This window comes from Oreochromis aureus, linkage group 5, assembly GCF_013358895.1.
Source record: "Oreochromis aureus strain Israel breed Guangdong linkage group 5, ZZ_aureus, whole genome shotgun sequence".
NCBI classification, from domain to species: Eukaryota; Metazoa; Chordata; class Actinopteri; order Cichliformes; family Cichlidae; genus Oreochromis; species Oreochromis aureus.
In genome coordinates, this window is record NC_052946.1 from 41233245 (window position 1) to 41247333 (window position 14089).

At 46.8% G+C, this 14089-nt stretch overlaps 1 protein-coding gene across 1 annotated transcript in view; it reads left to right on the forward strand.

The window, feature by feature from the left end:
• LOC120440318 (uncharacterized protein PB18E9.04c-like) overlaps positions 1-13272 on the forward strand; it is a 28197-nt gene extending 14925 nt beyond the window's left edge. Inside the window, exons 10-15 of the mRNA XM_039612636.1 lie at positions 2175-2282; positions 4519-4626; positions 6861-6968; positions 9201-9308; positions 11545-11652; positions 12578-13272. Coding sequence (XP_039468570.1) covers positions 2175-2282; positions 4519-4626; positions 6861-6968; positions 9201-9308; positions 11545-11652; positions 12578-12921 — 884 coding nt within the window. The 3' untranslated portion in view covers positions 12922-13272. The remainder of the gene's footprint in view (positions 1-2174; positions 2283-4518; positions 4627-6860; positions 6969-9200; positions 9309-11544; positions 11653-12577) is intronic.
• Positions 13273-14089: the final 817 nt, after the last annotated feature.

Below are 14089 nucleotides of genomic sequence, written 5' to 3' on the forward strand. Positions count from 1 at the left end.
ACAGTTGATGTAGGTATCTTAGTATCCCCTCGGCTTGCTACCTGTATCTTGGGTTTCTACCAGTGGGACGAGAGGATTTGTTCCCTGCGCCTTTGAGTCAGGGAACGGGTCCTGACTGTCGTCTGCGCTTATGCACCCAGTGGCGGTTCAGAGTACCCAGGCTTCTTAGAGTCTCTGGGTGGGGTGCTGGAAGATGCTCCGTCTGGGGACTCTGTTGTCCTACTGGGAGACTTCAATGCTCATGTGGGCAACGACAGTGACACCTGGAGGGTGTGATTGGGAGGAACGGCTCCCGGATCTGAACCCGAGCAGTGTTTTGTTGTTGGACTTCTGTGCAAACCACACTTTGGCCATAACGAACACCATGTTTGAACATAAAATGTCCATAAGTGCACGTGGCACCAGGAGACTGTAGGCCGCAGGTAGATGATCGGTTTTGTAGTCAATTCAATTTTATTTATACAGCACCAAATCACAACAACAATCACCTCGATGAGCTATATATTGTAAGGTAGAGCCTACAATAATACATACAGAGAAAAACCCAACAATCATATGACCCGCTACGAGTAATCACTTTGGCGACAGTGGGAAGGAAAACTCCCTTATAACAGGAAGGAGAGACCGTGGAAAAAGACTTTCGGACTGCCTTGAAGAGATTCTGGCAAACCATCAGGCGACTCAGGAGGGGAAAGTGGTGCTCTACCTGCACTGCGTATAGCGCAGGTGGAGCGATGCTGACTTCGACTGAGTAAATTGTCGGACGGGTTAAAGAAACACTTCAAGGACCTTCTTAATTCTACTGGCAGGTCTTCCGTGGAGGAAGCAGAGTCTGGGGATGTGGGGATGACCCACCAATCTCCGGAGGCAAGATCACTGAGGTCTTTCAACAACTCCTTGGTTGCAGAGGCCCTGGGCTGGATGATGTCCGCCCTGAGTTCCTGAAGGCTCTGAACGTTTTAGGGCTGTTCTGGTTGACATGCCTCTACAACGTTGCGTGGTGATCAGGGGCGGTGCGCCTGGATTGGCAGACCGGGTGCTGGTTCCCATCTTTAAGAAAGGGGATCAAGGGTGTGTTCCAACTATAGCTGGATCACACTCCTCAGCCTCCCTGGGAAAGTCTATGCCGAGATACTGGAAAGGAGATTCCATCTGTTAGTCAAACCTCGGATACAAGAGCAACAATGCGGTTTTCATCATGGTAGTGGAAACACTGAACCAGCTCTTTACCCTCTCAAGGATACTGGAGGGTGCATAGGAGTTTGCCCAACCAGTCTACATGTGCTTCGTGGACTTGAGAAGGCATTGGACCACGTCCCTCAGAGTGTCCTGTGGGAGGTGTTCCGCACGATGGGGTTTTTGGGCCATTGCTGTGGGCCATTTGATCCTTATACAACCCTTGCAAGAGCTTGGTCCGCAGAGCCGGCAATAAGTCGGACTCGTTCCCAGTGGGTGATGGGCTCCGCCAGGGCTACCCTTTGTCACCAATTCTGTTCATAATTTTTATGGACGGAATTTCTAGGCATAGCCAAGTGGTGGAAGGCTTTCACCTGGGTGGTCTCAGAATCTCATCTCTGCTTTTTTCGCGGATGATGCAGTTCTGTTGGCTTCATGGGGTGATGGCCTCCAGCTTGCACTGGAACAGTTCGCAGCCGAGTGTGAAGCAGTGGGAATGAGAATCAGAGCTTCCAAATTTGAGGCCATGGTCGTCAGCTGGAAAAGGGTGGAGTGCCCACTCCGGGTCAGGGATGAGTTTCTGCCCCAAGTGGAGGAGTTTGAAGGACATATCCTAGTCAAAAATGACTCCTACATTCCTCATAGTGTTACTTGAGTCCACGGTAATTCCATCCAGAGTAAGTATGTGGTTGGATACCATATTTCTAAGACTTTTAGGTCCAAGTACAATAACTTCAGTTTTATCTGAATTTACAGGCAAAAGTTAGAGGTCATCCAGGTCTTTATATCTTTAAGACATTCCTGCAGTTTAACTAATTGGTGTGTGTTTTCTGACTTCATGGATAAATAAAGTTGGGTGTCAACTGCTTAGCACATTGAAAAGTGTAGAAAGCAGTTTTGATTTATTTCGTTTGATGTTTTTTATAACAATTATGGTCCATTCCCATAAAATAATGTTGGATTCATGTTTTTCCATCCATCTGCTGACCTGCTGACAGGCCAAACAAATGAAACCTCAGCCTCAGAGTCAACAACTGTCACACTTTCAACTCCTCATACCTCCACTCCTGACACTAAATCATCCCAAATGACGTCTAAACAAGCAGGTGAGTTCTTTTCAATTCATTTCAATTCAATTTTACATATACAGCGACAAATCACAATGACAGTTGATGTAGGTATCTTAGTATCCCCTCGGCTTGCTACCTGTATCTTGGGTTTCTACCAGTGGACGAGAGGATTTGTTCCCTGCGCCTTTGAGTCAGGGAACGGGTCCTGACTGTCGTCTGCGCTTATGCACCCAGTGGCGGTTCAGAGTACCCAGGCTTCTTAGAGTCTCTGGGTGGGGTGCTGGAAGATGCTCCGTCTGGGGACTCTGTTGTCCTACTGGGAGACTTCAATGCTCATGTGGGCAACGACAGTGACACCTGGAGGGGTGTGATTGGGAGGAACGGCTCCCGGATCTGAACCCGAGCAGTGTTTTGTTGTTGGACTTCTGTGCAAACCACACTTTGGCCATAACGAACACCATGTTTGAACATAAAATGTCCATAAGTGCACGTGGCACCAGGAGACTGTAGGCCGCAGGTAGATGATCGGTTTTGTAATCAATTCAATTTTATTTATACAGCACCAAATCACAACAACAATCACCTCGATGAGCTATATATTGTAAGGTAGAGCCTACAATAATACATACAGAGAAAAACCCAACAATCATATGACCCGCTACGAGTAATCACTTTGGCGACAGTGGGAAGGAAAAGCACCCTTATAACAGGAAGGAGAGACCGTGGAAAAAGACTTTCGGACTGCCTTGAAGAGATTCTGGCAAACCATCAGGCGACTCAGGAGGGGAAAGTGGTGCTCTACCTGCACTGCGTATAAGCGCAGGTGGAGCGATGCTGACTTCGACTGAGTAAATTGTCGGACGGGTTAAAGAAACACTTCAAGGACCTTCTTAATTCTACTGGCAGGTCTTCCGTGGAGGAAGCAGAGTCTGGGGATGTGGGGATGACCCACCAATCTCCGGAGGCAAGATCACTGAGGTCTTTCAACAACTCCTTGGTTGCAGAGGCCCTGGGCTGGATGATGTCCGCCCTGAGTTCCCTGAAGGCTCTGAACGTTTTAGGGCTGTTCTGGTTGACATGCCTCTACAACGTTGCGTGGTGATCAGGGGCGGTGCGTCTGGATTGGCAGACCGGGTGCTGGTTCCCATCTTTAAGAAAGGGGATCGAAGGGTGTGTTCCAACTATAGCTGGATCACACTCCTCAGCCTCCCTGGGAAAGTCTATGCCGAGATACTGGAAAGGAGATTCCATCTGTTAGTCAAACCTCGGATACAAGAGCAACAATGCGGTTTTCATCATGGTAGTGAAACACTGAACCAGCTCTTTACCCTCTCAAGGATACTGGAGGGTGCATAGGAGTTTGCCCAACCAGTCTACATGTGCTTCGTGGACTTGAGAAGGCATTGGACCACGTCCCTCAGAGTGTCCTGTGGGAGGTGTTCCGGCACGATGGGGTTTTTTGGGCCATTGCTGTGGGCCATTTGATCCTTATACAACCCTTGCAAGAGCTTGGTCCGCAGAGCCGGCAATAAGTCGGACTCGTTCCCAGTGGGTGATGGGCTCCGCCAGGGCTACCCTTTGTCACCAATTCTGTTCATAATTTTTATGGACGGAATTTCTAGGCATAGCCAAGTGGTGGAAGGCTTTCACCTGGGTGGTCTCAGAATCTCATCTCTGCTTTTCATGGATGATGCAGTTCTGTTGGCTTCATGGGGTGATGGCCTCCAGCTTGCACTGGAACAGTTCGCAGCCGAGTGTGAAGCAGTGGGAATGAGAATCAGAGCTTCCAAATTTGAGGCCATGGTCGTCAGCTGGAAAAGGGTGGAGTGCCCACTCCGGGTCAGGGATGAGTTTCTGCCCCAAGTGGAGGAGTTTGAAGGACATATCCTAGTCAAAAAATGACTCCTACATTCCTCATAGTGTTACTTGAGTCCACGGTAATTCCATCCAGAGTAAGTATGTGGTTGGATACCATATTTCTAAGACTTTTAGGTCCAAGTACAATAACTTCAGTTTTATCTGAATTTACAGGCAAAAGTTAGAGGTCATCCAGGTCTTTATATCTTTAAGACATTCCTGCAGTTTAACTAATTGGTGTGTGTTTTCTGACTTCATGGATAAATAAAGTTGGGTGTCAACTGCTTAGCACATTGAAAAGTGTAGAAAGCAGTTTTGATTTATTTCGTTTGATGTTTTTATAACAATTATGGTCCATTCCCATAAAATAATGTTGGATTCATGTTTTTCCATCCATCTGCTGACCTGCTGGCAGGCCAAACAAATGAAACCTCAGCCTCAGAGTCAACAACTGTCACACTTTCAACTCCTCATACCTCCACTCCTGACACTAAATCATCCCAAATGACGTCTAAACAAGCAGGTGAGTTCTTTTCAATTCATTTCAATTCAATTTTACATATACAGCGACAAATCACAATGACAGTTGATGTAGGTATCTTAGTATCCCCTCGGCTTGCTACCTGTATCTTGGGTTTCTACCAGTGGACGAGAGGATTTGTTCCCTGCGCCTTTGAGTCAGGAACGGGTCCTGACTGTCGTCTGCGCTTATGCACCCAGTGGCGGTTCAGAGTACCCAGGCTTCTTAGAGTCTCTGGGTGGGGTGCTGGAAGATGCTCCGTCTGGGGACTCTGTTGTCCTACTGGGAGACTTCAATGCTCATGTGGGCAACGACAGTGACACCTGGAGGGGTGTGATTGGGAGGAACGGCTCCCGGATCTGAACCCGAGCAGTGTTTTGTTGTTGGACTTCTGTGCAAACCACACTTTGGCCATAACGAACACCATGTTTGAACATAAAAATGTCCATAAGTGCACGTGGCACCAGGAGACTGTAGGCCGCAGGTAGATGATCGGTTTTGTAATCAATTCAATTTTATTTATACAGCACCAAATCACAACAACAATCACCTCGATGAGCTATATATTGTAAGGTAGAGCCTACAATAATACATACAGAGAAAACCCAACAATCATATGACCCGCTACGAGTAATCACTTTGGCGACAGTGGGAAGGAAAAACTCCCTTATAACAGGAAGGAGAGACCGTGGAAAAAGACTTTCGGACTGCCTTGAAGAGATTCTGGCAAACCATCAGGCGACTCAGGAGGGGAAAGTGGTGCTCTACCTGCACTGCGTATAGCGCAGGTGGAGCGATGCTGACTTCGACTGAGTAAATTGTCGGACGGGTTAAAGAAACACTTCAAGGACCTTCTTAATTCTACTGGCAGGTCTTCCGTGGAGGAAGCAGAGTCTGGGGATGTGGGGGATGACCCACCAATCTCCGGAGGCAAGATCACTGAGGTCTTTCAACAACTCCTTGGTTGCAGAGGCCCTGGGCTGGATGATGTCCGCCCTGAGTTCCTGAAGGCTCTGAACGTTTTAGGGCTGTTCTGGTTGACATGCCTCTACAACGTTGCGTGGTGATCAGGGGCGGTGCGTCTGGATTGGCAGACCGGGGTGCTGGTTCCCATCTTTAAGAAAGGGGATCGAAGGGTGTGTTCCAACTATAGCTGGATCACACTCCTCAGCCTCCCTGGGAAAGTCTATGCCGAGATACTGGAAAGGAGATTCCATCTGTTAGTCAAACCTCGGATACAAGAGCAACAATGCGGTTTTCATCATGGTAGTGAAACACTGAACCAGCTCTTTACCCTCTCAAGGATACTGGAGGGTGCATAGGAGTTTGCCCAACCAGTCTACATGTGCTTCGTGGACTTGGAGAAGGCATTGGACCACGTCCCTCAGAGTGTCCTGTGGGAGGTGTTCCGGCACGATGGGGTTTTTGGGCCATTGCTGTGGGCCATTTGATCCTTATACAACCCTTGCAAGAGCTTGGTCCGCAGAGCCGGCAATAAGTCGGACTCGTTCCCAGTGGGTGATGGGCTCCGCCAGGGCTACCCTTTGTCACCAATTCTGTTCATAATTTTATGGACGGAATTTCTAGGCATAGCCAAGTGGTGGAAGGCTTTCACCTGGGTGGTCTCAGAATCTCATCTCTGCTTTTCGCGGATGATGCAGTTCTGTTGGCTTCATGGGGTGATGGCCTCCAGCTTGCACTGGAACAGTTCGCAGCCGAGTGTGAAGCAGTGGGAATGAGAATCAGAGCTTCCAAATTTGAGGCCATGGTCGTCAGCTGGAAAAGGGTGGAGTGCCCACTCCGGGTCAGGGATGAGTTTCTGCCCCAAGTGGAGGAGTTTGAAGGACATATCCTAGTCAAAAATGACTCCTACATTCCTCATAGTGTTACTTGAGTCCACGGTAATTCCATCCAGAGTAAGTATGTGGTTGGATACCATATTTCTAAGACTTTTAGGTCCAAGTACAATAACTTCAGTTTTATCTGAATTTACAGGCAAAAAGTTAGAGGTCATCCAGGTCTTTATATCTTTAAGACATTCCTGCAGTTTAACTAATTGGTGTGTGTTTTCTGACTTCATGGATAAATAAAGTTGGGTGTCAACTGCTTAGCACATTGAAAAGTGTAGAAAGCAGTTTTGATTTATTTCGTTTGATGTTTTTATAACAATTATGGTCCATTCCCATAAAATAATGTTGGATTCATGTTTTTCCATCCATCTGCTGACCTGCTGACAGGCCAAACAAATGAAACCTCAGCCTCAGAGTCAACAACTGTCACACTTTCAACTCCTCATACCTCCACTCCTGACACTAAATCATCCCAAATGACGTCTAAACAAGCAGGTGAGTTCTTTTCAATTCATTTCAATTCAATTTTACATATACAGCGACAAATCACAATGACAGTTGATGTAGGTATCTTAGTATCCCTAAACTTGCTACCTGTATCTTGGGTTTCTACCAGTGGACGAGAGGATTTGTTCCCTGCGCCTTTGAGTCAGGGAGCGGGTCCTGACTGTCGTCTGCGCTTATGCACCCAGTGGCGGTTCAGAGTACCCAGGCTTCTTAGAGTCTCTGGGTGGGGTGCTGGAAGATGCTCCGTCTGGGGACTCTGTTGTCCTACTGGGAGACTTCAATGCTCATGTGGGCAACGACAGTGACACCTGGAGGGGTGTGATTGGGAGGAACGGCTCCCGGATCTGAACCCGAGCAGTGTTTTGTTGTTGGACTTCTGTGCAAACCACACTTTGGCCATAACGAACACCATGTTTGAACATAAAATGTCCATAAGTGCACGTGGCACCAGGAGACTGTAGGCCGCAGGTAGATGATCGGTTTTGTAATCAATTCAATTTTATTTATACAGCACCAAATCACAACAACAATCACCTCGATGAGCTATATATTGTAAGGTAGAGCCTACAATAATACATACAGAGAAAAACCCAACAATCATATGACCCGCTACGAGTAATCACTTTGGCGACAGTGGGAAGGAAAAGCACCCTTATAACAGGAAGGAGAGACCGTGGAAAAAGACTTTCGGACTGCCTTGAAGAGATTCTGGCAAACCATCAGGCGACTCAGGAGGGGAAAGTGGTGCTCTACCTGCACTGCGTATAGCGCAGGTGGAGCGATGCTGACTTCGACTGAGTAAATTGTCGGACGGGTTAAAGAAACACTTCAAGGACCTTCTTAATTCTACTGGCAGGTCTTCCGTGGAGGAAGCAGAGTCTGGGGATGTGGGGATGACCCACCAATCTCCGGAGGCAAGATCACTGAGGTCTTTCAACAACTCCTTGGTTGCAGAGGCCCTGGGCTGGATGATGTCCGCCCTGAGTTCCTGAAGGCTCTGAACGTTTTAGGGCTGTTCTGGTTGACATGCCTCTACAACGTTGCGTGGTGATCAGGGGCGGTGCGTCTGGATTGGCAGACCGGGTGCTGGTTCCCATCTTTAAGAAAGGGGATCGAAGGGTGTGTTCCAACTATAGCTGGATCACACTCCTCAGCCTCCCTGGGAAAGTCTATGCCGAGATACTGGAAAGGAGATTCCATCTGTTAGTCAAACCTCGGATACAAGAGCAACAATGCGGTTTTCATCATGGTAGTGAAACACTGAACCAGCTCTTTACCCTCTCAAGGATACTGGAGGGTGCATGGGAGTTTGCCCAACCAGTCTACATGTGCTTCGTGGACTTGGAGAAGGCATTGGACCACGTCCCTCAGAGTGTCCTGTGGGAGGTGTTCCGCACGATGGGGTTTTTGGGCCATTGCTGTGGGCCATTTGATCCTTATACAACCCTTGCAAGAGCTTGGTCCGCAGAGCCGGCAATAAGTCGGACTCGTTCCCAGTGGGTGATGGGCTCCGCCAGGGCTACCCTTTGTCACCAATTCTGTTCATAATTTTTATGGACGGAATTTCTAGGCATAGCCAAGTGGTGGAAGGCTTTCACCTGGGTGGTCTCAGAATCTCATCTCTGCTTTTCGCGGATGATGCAGTTCTGTTGGCTTCATGGGGTGATGGCCTCCAGCTTGCACTGGAACAGTTCGCAGCCGAGTGTGAAGCAGTGGGAATGAGAATCAGAGCTTCCAAATTTGAGGCCATGGTCGTCAGCTGGAAAAGGGTGGAGTGCCCACTCCGGGTCAGGGATGAGTTTCTGCCCCAAGTGGAGGAGTTTGAAGGACATATCCTAGTCAAAAAATGACTCCTACATTCCTCATAGTGTTACTTGAGTCCACGGTAATTCCATCCAGAGTAAGTATGTGGTTGGATACCATATTTCTAAGACTTTTAGGTCCAAGTACAATAACTTCAGTTTTATCTGAATTTACAGGCAAAAGTTAGAGGTCATCCAGGTCTTTATATCTTTAAGACATTCCTGCAGTTTAACTAATTGGTGTGTGTTTTCTGACTTCATGGATAAATAAAGTTGGGTGTCAACTGCTTAGCACATTGAAAAGTGTAGAAAGCAGTTTTGATTTATTTCGTTTGATGTTTTTATAACAATTATGGTCCATTCCCATAAAATAATGTTGGATTCATGTTTTTCCATCCATCTGCTGACCTGCTGGCAGGCCAAACAAATGAAACCTCAGCCTCAGAGTCAACAACTGTCACACTTTCAACTCCTCATACCTCCACTCCTGACACTAAATCATCCCAAATGACGTCTAAACAAGCAGGTGAGTTCTTTTCAATTCATTTCAATTCAATTTTACATATACAGCGACAAATCACAATGACAGTTGATGTAGGTATCTTAGTATCCCCTCGGCTTGCTACCTGTATCTTGGGTTTCTACCAGTGGACGAGAGGATTTGTTCCCTGCGCCTTTGAGTCAGGAGCGGGTCCTGACTGTCGTCTGCGCTTATGCACCCAGTGGCGGTTCAGAGTACCCAGGCTTCTTAGAGTCTCTGGGTGGGGTGCTGGAAGATGCTCCGTCTGGGGACTCTGTTGTCCTACTGGGAGACTTCAATGCTCATGTGGGCAACGACAGTGACACCTGGAGGGGTGTGATTGGGAGGAACGGCTCCCGGATCTGAACCCGAGCAGTGTTTTGTTGTTGGACTTCTGTGCAAAACCACACTTTGGCCATAACGAACACCATGTTTGAACATAAAAATGTCCATAAGTGCACGTGGCACCAGGAGACTGTAGGCCGCAGGTAGATGATCGGTTTTGTAATCAATTCAATTTTATTTATACAGCACCAAATCACAACAACAATCACCTCGATGAGCTATATATTGTAAGGTAGAGCCTACAATAATACATACAGAGAAAAACCCAACAATCATATGACCCGCTACGAGTAATCACTTTGGCGACAGTGGGAAGGAAAAACTCCCTTATAACAGGAAGGAGAGACCGTGGAAAAAGACTTTCGGACTGCCTTGAAGAGATTCTGGCAAACCATCAGGCGACTCAGGAGGGGAAAGTGGTGCTCTACCTGCACTGCGTATAGCGCAGGTGGAGCGATGCTGACTTCGACTGAGTAAATTGTCGGACGGGTTAAAGAAACACTTCAAGGACCTTCTTAATTCTACTGGCAGGTCTTCCGTGGAGGAAGCAGAGTCTGGGGATGTGGGGGATGACCCACCAATCTCCGGAGGCAAGATCACTGAGGTCTTTCAACAACTCCTTGGTTGCAGAGGCCCTGGGCTGGATGATGTCCGCCCTGAGTTCCTGAAGGCTCTGAACGTTTTAGGGCTGTTCTGGTTGACATGCCTCTACAACGTTTGCGTGGTGATCAGGGGCGGTGCGTCTGGATTGGCAGACCGGGTGCTGGTTCCCATCTTTAAGAAAGGGGATCGAAGGGTGTGTTCCAACTATAGCTGGATCACACTCCTCAGCCTCCTGGGAAAGTCTATGCCGAGATACTGGAAAGGAGATTCCATCTGTTAGTCAAACCTCGGATACAAGAGCAACAATGCGGTTTTCATCATGGTAGTGAAACACTGAACCAGCTCTTTACCCTCTCAAGGATACTGGAGGGTGCATAGGAGAGTTGCCCAACCAGTCTACATGTGCTTCGTGGACTTGGAGAAGGCATTGGACCACGTCCCTCAGAGTGTCCTGTGGGAGGTGTTCCGGCACGATGGGGTTTTGGGCCATTGCTGTGGGCCATTTGATCCTTATACAACCCTTGCAAGAGCTTGGTCCGCAGAGCCGGCAATAAGTCGGACTCGTTCCCAGTGGGTGATGGGCTCCGCCAGGGCTACCCTTTGTCACCAATTCTGTTCATAATTTTTATGGACGGAATTTCTAGGCATAGCCAAGTGGTGGAAGGCTTTCACCTGGGTGGTCTCAGAATCTCATCTCTGCTTTTCGCGGATGATGCAGTTCTGTTGGCTTCATGGGGTGATGGCCTCCAGCTTGCACTGGAACAGTTAAGCTGCCGAGTGTGAAGCAGTGGGAATGAGAATCAGAGCTTCCAAATTTGAGGCCATGGTCGTCAGCTGGAAAAGGGTGGAGTGCCCACTCCGGGTCAGGGATGAGTTTCTGCCCCAAGTGGAGGAGTTTGAAGGACATATCCTAGTCAAAAATGACTCCTACATTCCTCATAGTGTTACTTGAGTCCACGGTAATTCCATCCAGAGTAAGTATGTGGTTGGATACCATATTTCTAAGACTTTTAGGTCCAAGTACAATAACTTCAGTTTTATCTGAATTTACAGGCAAAAGTTAGAGGTCATCCAGGTCTTTATATCTTTAAGACATTCCTGCAGTTTAACTAATTGGTGTGTGTTTTCTGACTTCATGGATAAATAAAGTTGGGTGTCAACTGCTTAGCACATTGAAAAGTGTAGAAAGCAGTTTTGATTTATTTCGTTTGATGTTTTTATAACAATTATGGTCCATTCCCATAAAATAATGTTGGATTCATGTTTTTCCATCCATCTGCTGACCTGCTGACAGGCCAAACAAATGAAACCTCAGCCTCAGAGTCAACAACTGTCACACTTTCAACTCCTCATACCTCCACTCCTGACACTAAATCATCCCAAATGACGTCTAAACAAGCAGGTGAGTTCTTTTCAATTCATTTCAATTCAATTTTACATATACAGCGACAAATCACAATGACAGTTGATGTAGGTATCTTAGTATCCCCTCGGCTTGCTACCTGTATCTTGGGTTTCTACCAGTGGACGAGAGGATTTGTTCCCTGCGCCTTTGAGTCAGGGAGCGGGTCCTGACTGTAATCTGCGCTTATGCACCCAGTGGCGGTTCAGAGTACCCAGGCTTCTTAGAGTCTCTGGGTGGGGTGCTGGAAGATGCTCCGTCTGGGGACTCTGTTGTCCTACTGGGAGACTTCAATGCTCATGTGGGCAACGACAGTGACACCTGGAGGGGTGTGATTGGGAGGAACGACTCCCGGATCTGAACCCGAGCAGTGTTTTGTTGTTGGACTTCTGTGCAAACCACACTTTGGCCATAACGAACACCATGTTTGAACATAAAAATGTCCATAAGTGCACGTGGCACCAGGAGACTCTAGGCCGCAGGTAGATGATCGGTTTTGTAATCAATTCAGTTTTATTTATACAGCACCAAATCACAACAACAATCACCTCGATGTGCTATATATTGTAAGGTAGAGCCTACAATAATACATACAGAGAAAAACCCAACAATCATATGACCCGCTACGAGTAATCACTTTGGCTGCTCACTTCAACTGAGTAAATCATCGGACAATGGAAGGAACACTTCAAGGACATCCTTAATCCCACTGGCAGGTCTTCCACGGAGGAAACAGAGTCTCTGGACGAGGGGGATGACCCTCCAATCTCCGGAGGCGAGAACAATGAGGCCTTTAAACAACTCCTTGGTGACATATTTGCCTCAGTCATGAAAAGTATTGCTGAACATAGATTACTCTCTGTGTAATTAGTACTGCTATTTAAAACATTTACTGGACGTTAACTGTAGTGTCTGTTAATGGCAGGTATGATCCTGATCAAAGAGAACAAGACCTGGGAGGACGCCTTAAATTACTGCAGAGTGAATCACACTGACCTGGTTTCCATCACCAGCGCTGAAGTAAAGACCAGCGTCAACTCCTTAGCAGTGAATGCTTCGACGCCTTACGTTTGGCTGGGTCTGCGCTACTCCTGCACCCTGGGTTTGTGGTTCTGGGTCAATGATCAGATTATGTGCTTTAACTGGGCCTCCACAGGAACGACTATGAACTCTGACATGTTTGGAGCCATGGACACGAGCAGAGAGCACAATTATAAGGGCTTTAATCACAGCAAGACTAAGAGGTTTAATTTTATTTGTTCTACATAGTAGGTTTTAAACCTAACGAGAGAAAGTGGTGCTCTCTAAAGACATCTCGGCTCTGTCTCCTTTTCCAGAGTCACAGGAACATATTCATTAGTTTCTTCCTTATTGCTGGATTATTATTATTTTCACAATGATGATTTTTGGGGGGATAAGGTTAGGTTACTCTTTCCTGTTTATAAAATTTGTGTGTTCTTTTCTGTATTCATGCAAGAATTTTAAAAATATGTTTGTTATCAAAGTGTTTTCATTTTTATTCATTTTGAATGTTTTAAAGATTAATTTTAGCATTTATTCGATAAGAGCAGGGGAAGACAGGCAGCATAGGGCCAAGGGTCAGATTCAAACCCGGATTAACTGCAGAGCACTGTTTGTCTTTATATCAATATTTCTTCCACATACAAACCAATATATACCCAAACACATGCATGTAATACAAAACACTGTAAAGCTCTTTTCCCCACAAATGGAAATCAGACTGATTATGTTGCGTCACGCTTCACATGTTTCCATGTGTGTTTCTTTTGTAAACAGAGGTTTGTACTGGTGTTAGCATTGAGTTCATTTTAGGCACATGTTAAATTGACAAATTGTCAGAAACTAGAAGATGTTACCTTTCCAAATAAGTCATACATACATTATTTTTTAACTTAAAAGCTACAAAAACTAAATTACACCCTAACAATAAACCCAGATATGGCTTAATGGTTATACCTCCCTGAGCCTGGTTCTGCTGCAGGTTTCTTCCTGTTAAAACGGAATTTTTCCTTCCCAGCAGTGGTGCAACGGATCACGGTTGATCTGTAATCCGAACCGATCCCACTCCACGGTTCGGGACGCACATGATCCGAAGATTCGAAAAAGAAGGAAAAAAAGTATGTGTATGGTGCGCGTGGTCAGTCTGTCAAGCGATAGTTATGGCCAGCGCTAGCGGTCCAAGGGGATGAGCAGAGGAGTTTGCGGCATTTAAGCAGCCCTTTGGTGCCCAATCCGATCGGGCTAAAGCTATTACAAAAGCTACTGGGGTGTTTAGCTGCAGATGGGAGGCCGTATTCCGTTGTGCAAAACAAGGGGTTTAAACTATGATGAACGTGCTTGAGCCCCGCTATGATATCCTGCTGCGCGTCCACTTCAGTGACAAGATCGTACCCAGGCATGTATGAGCAGGAAAAGT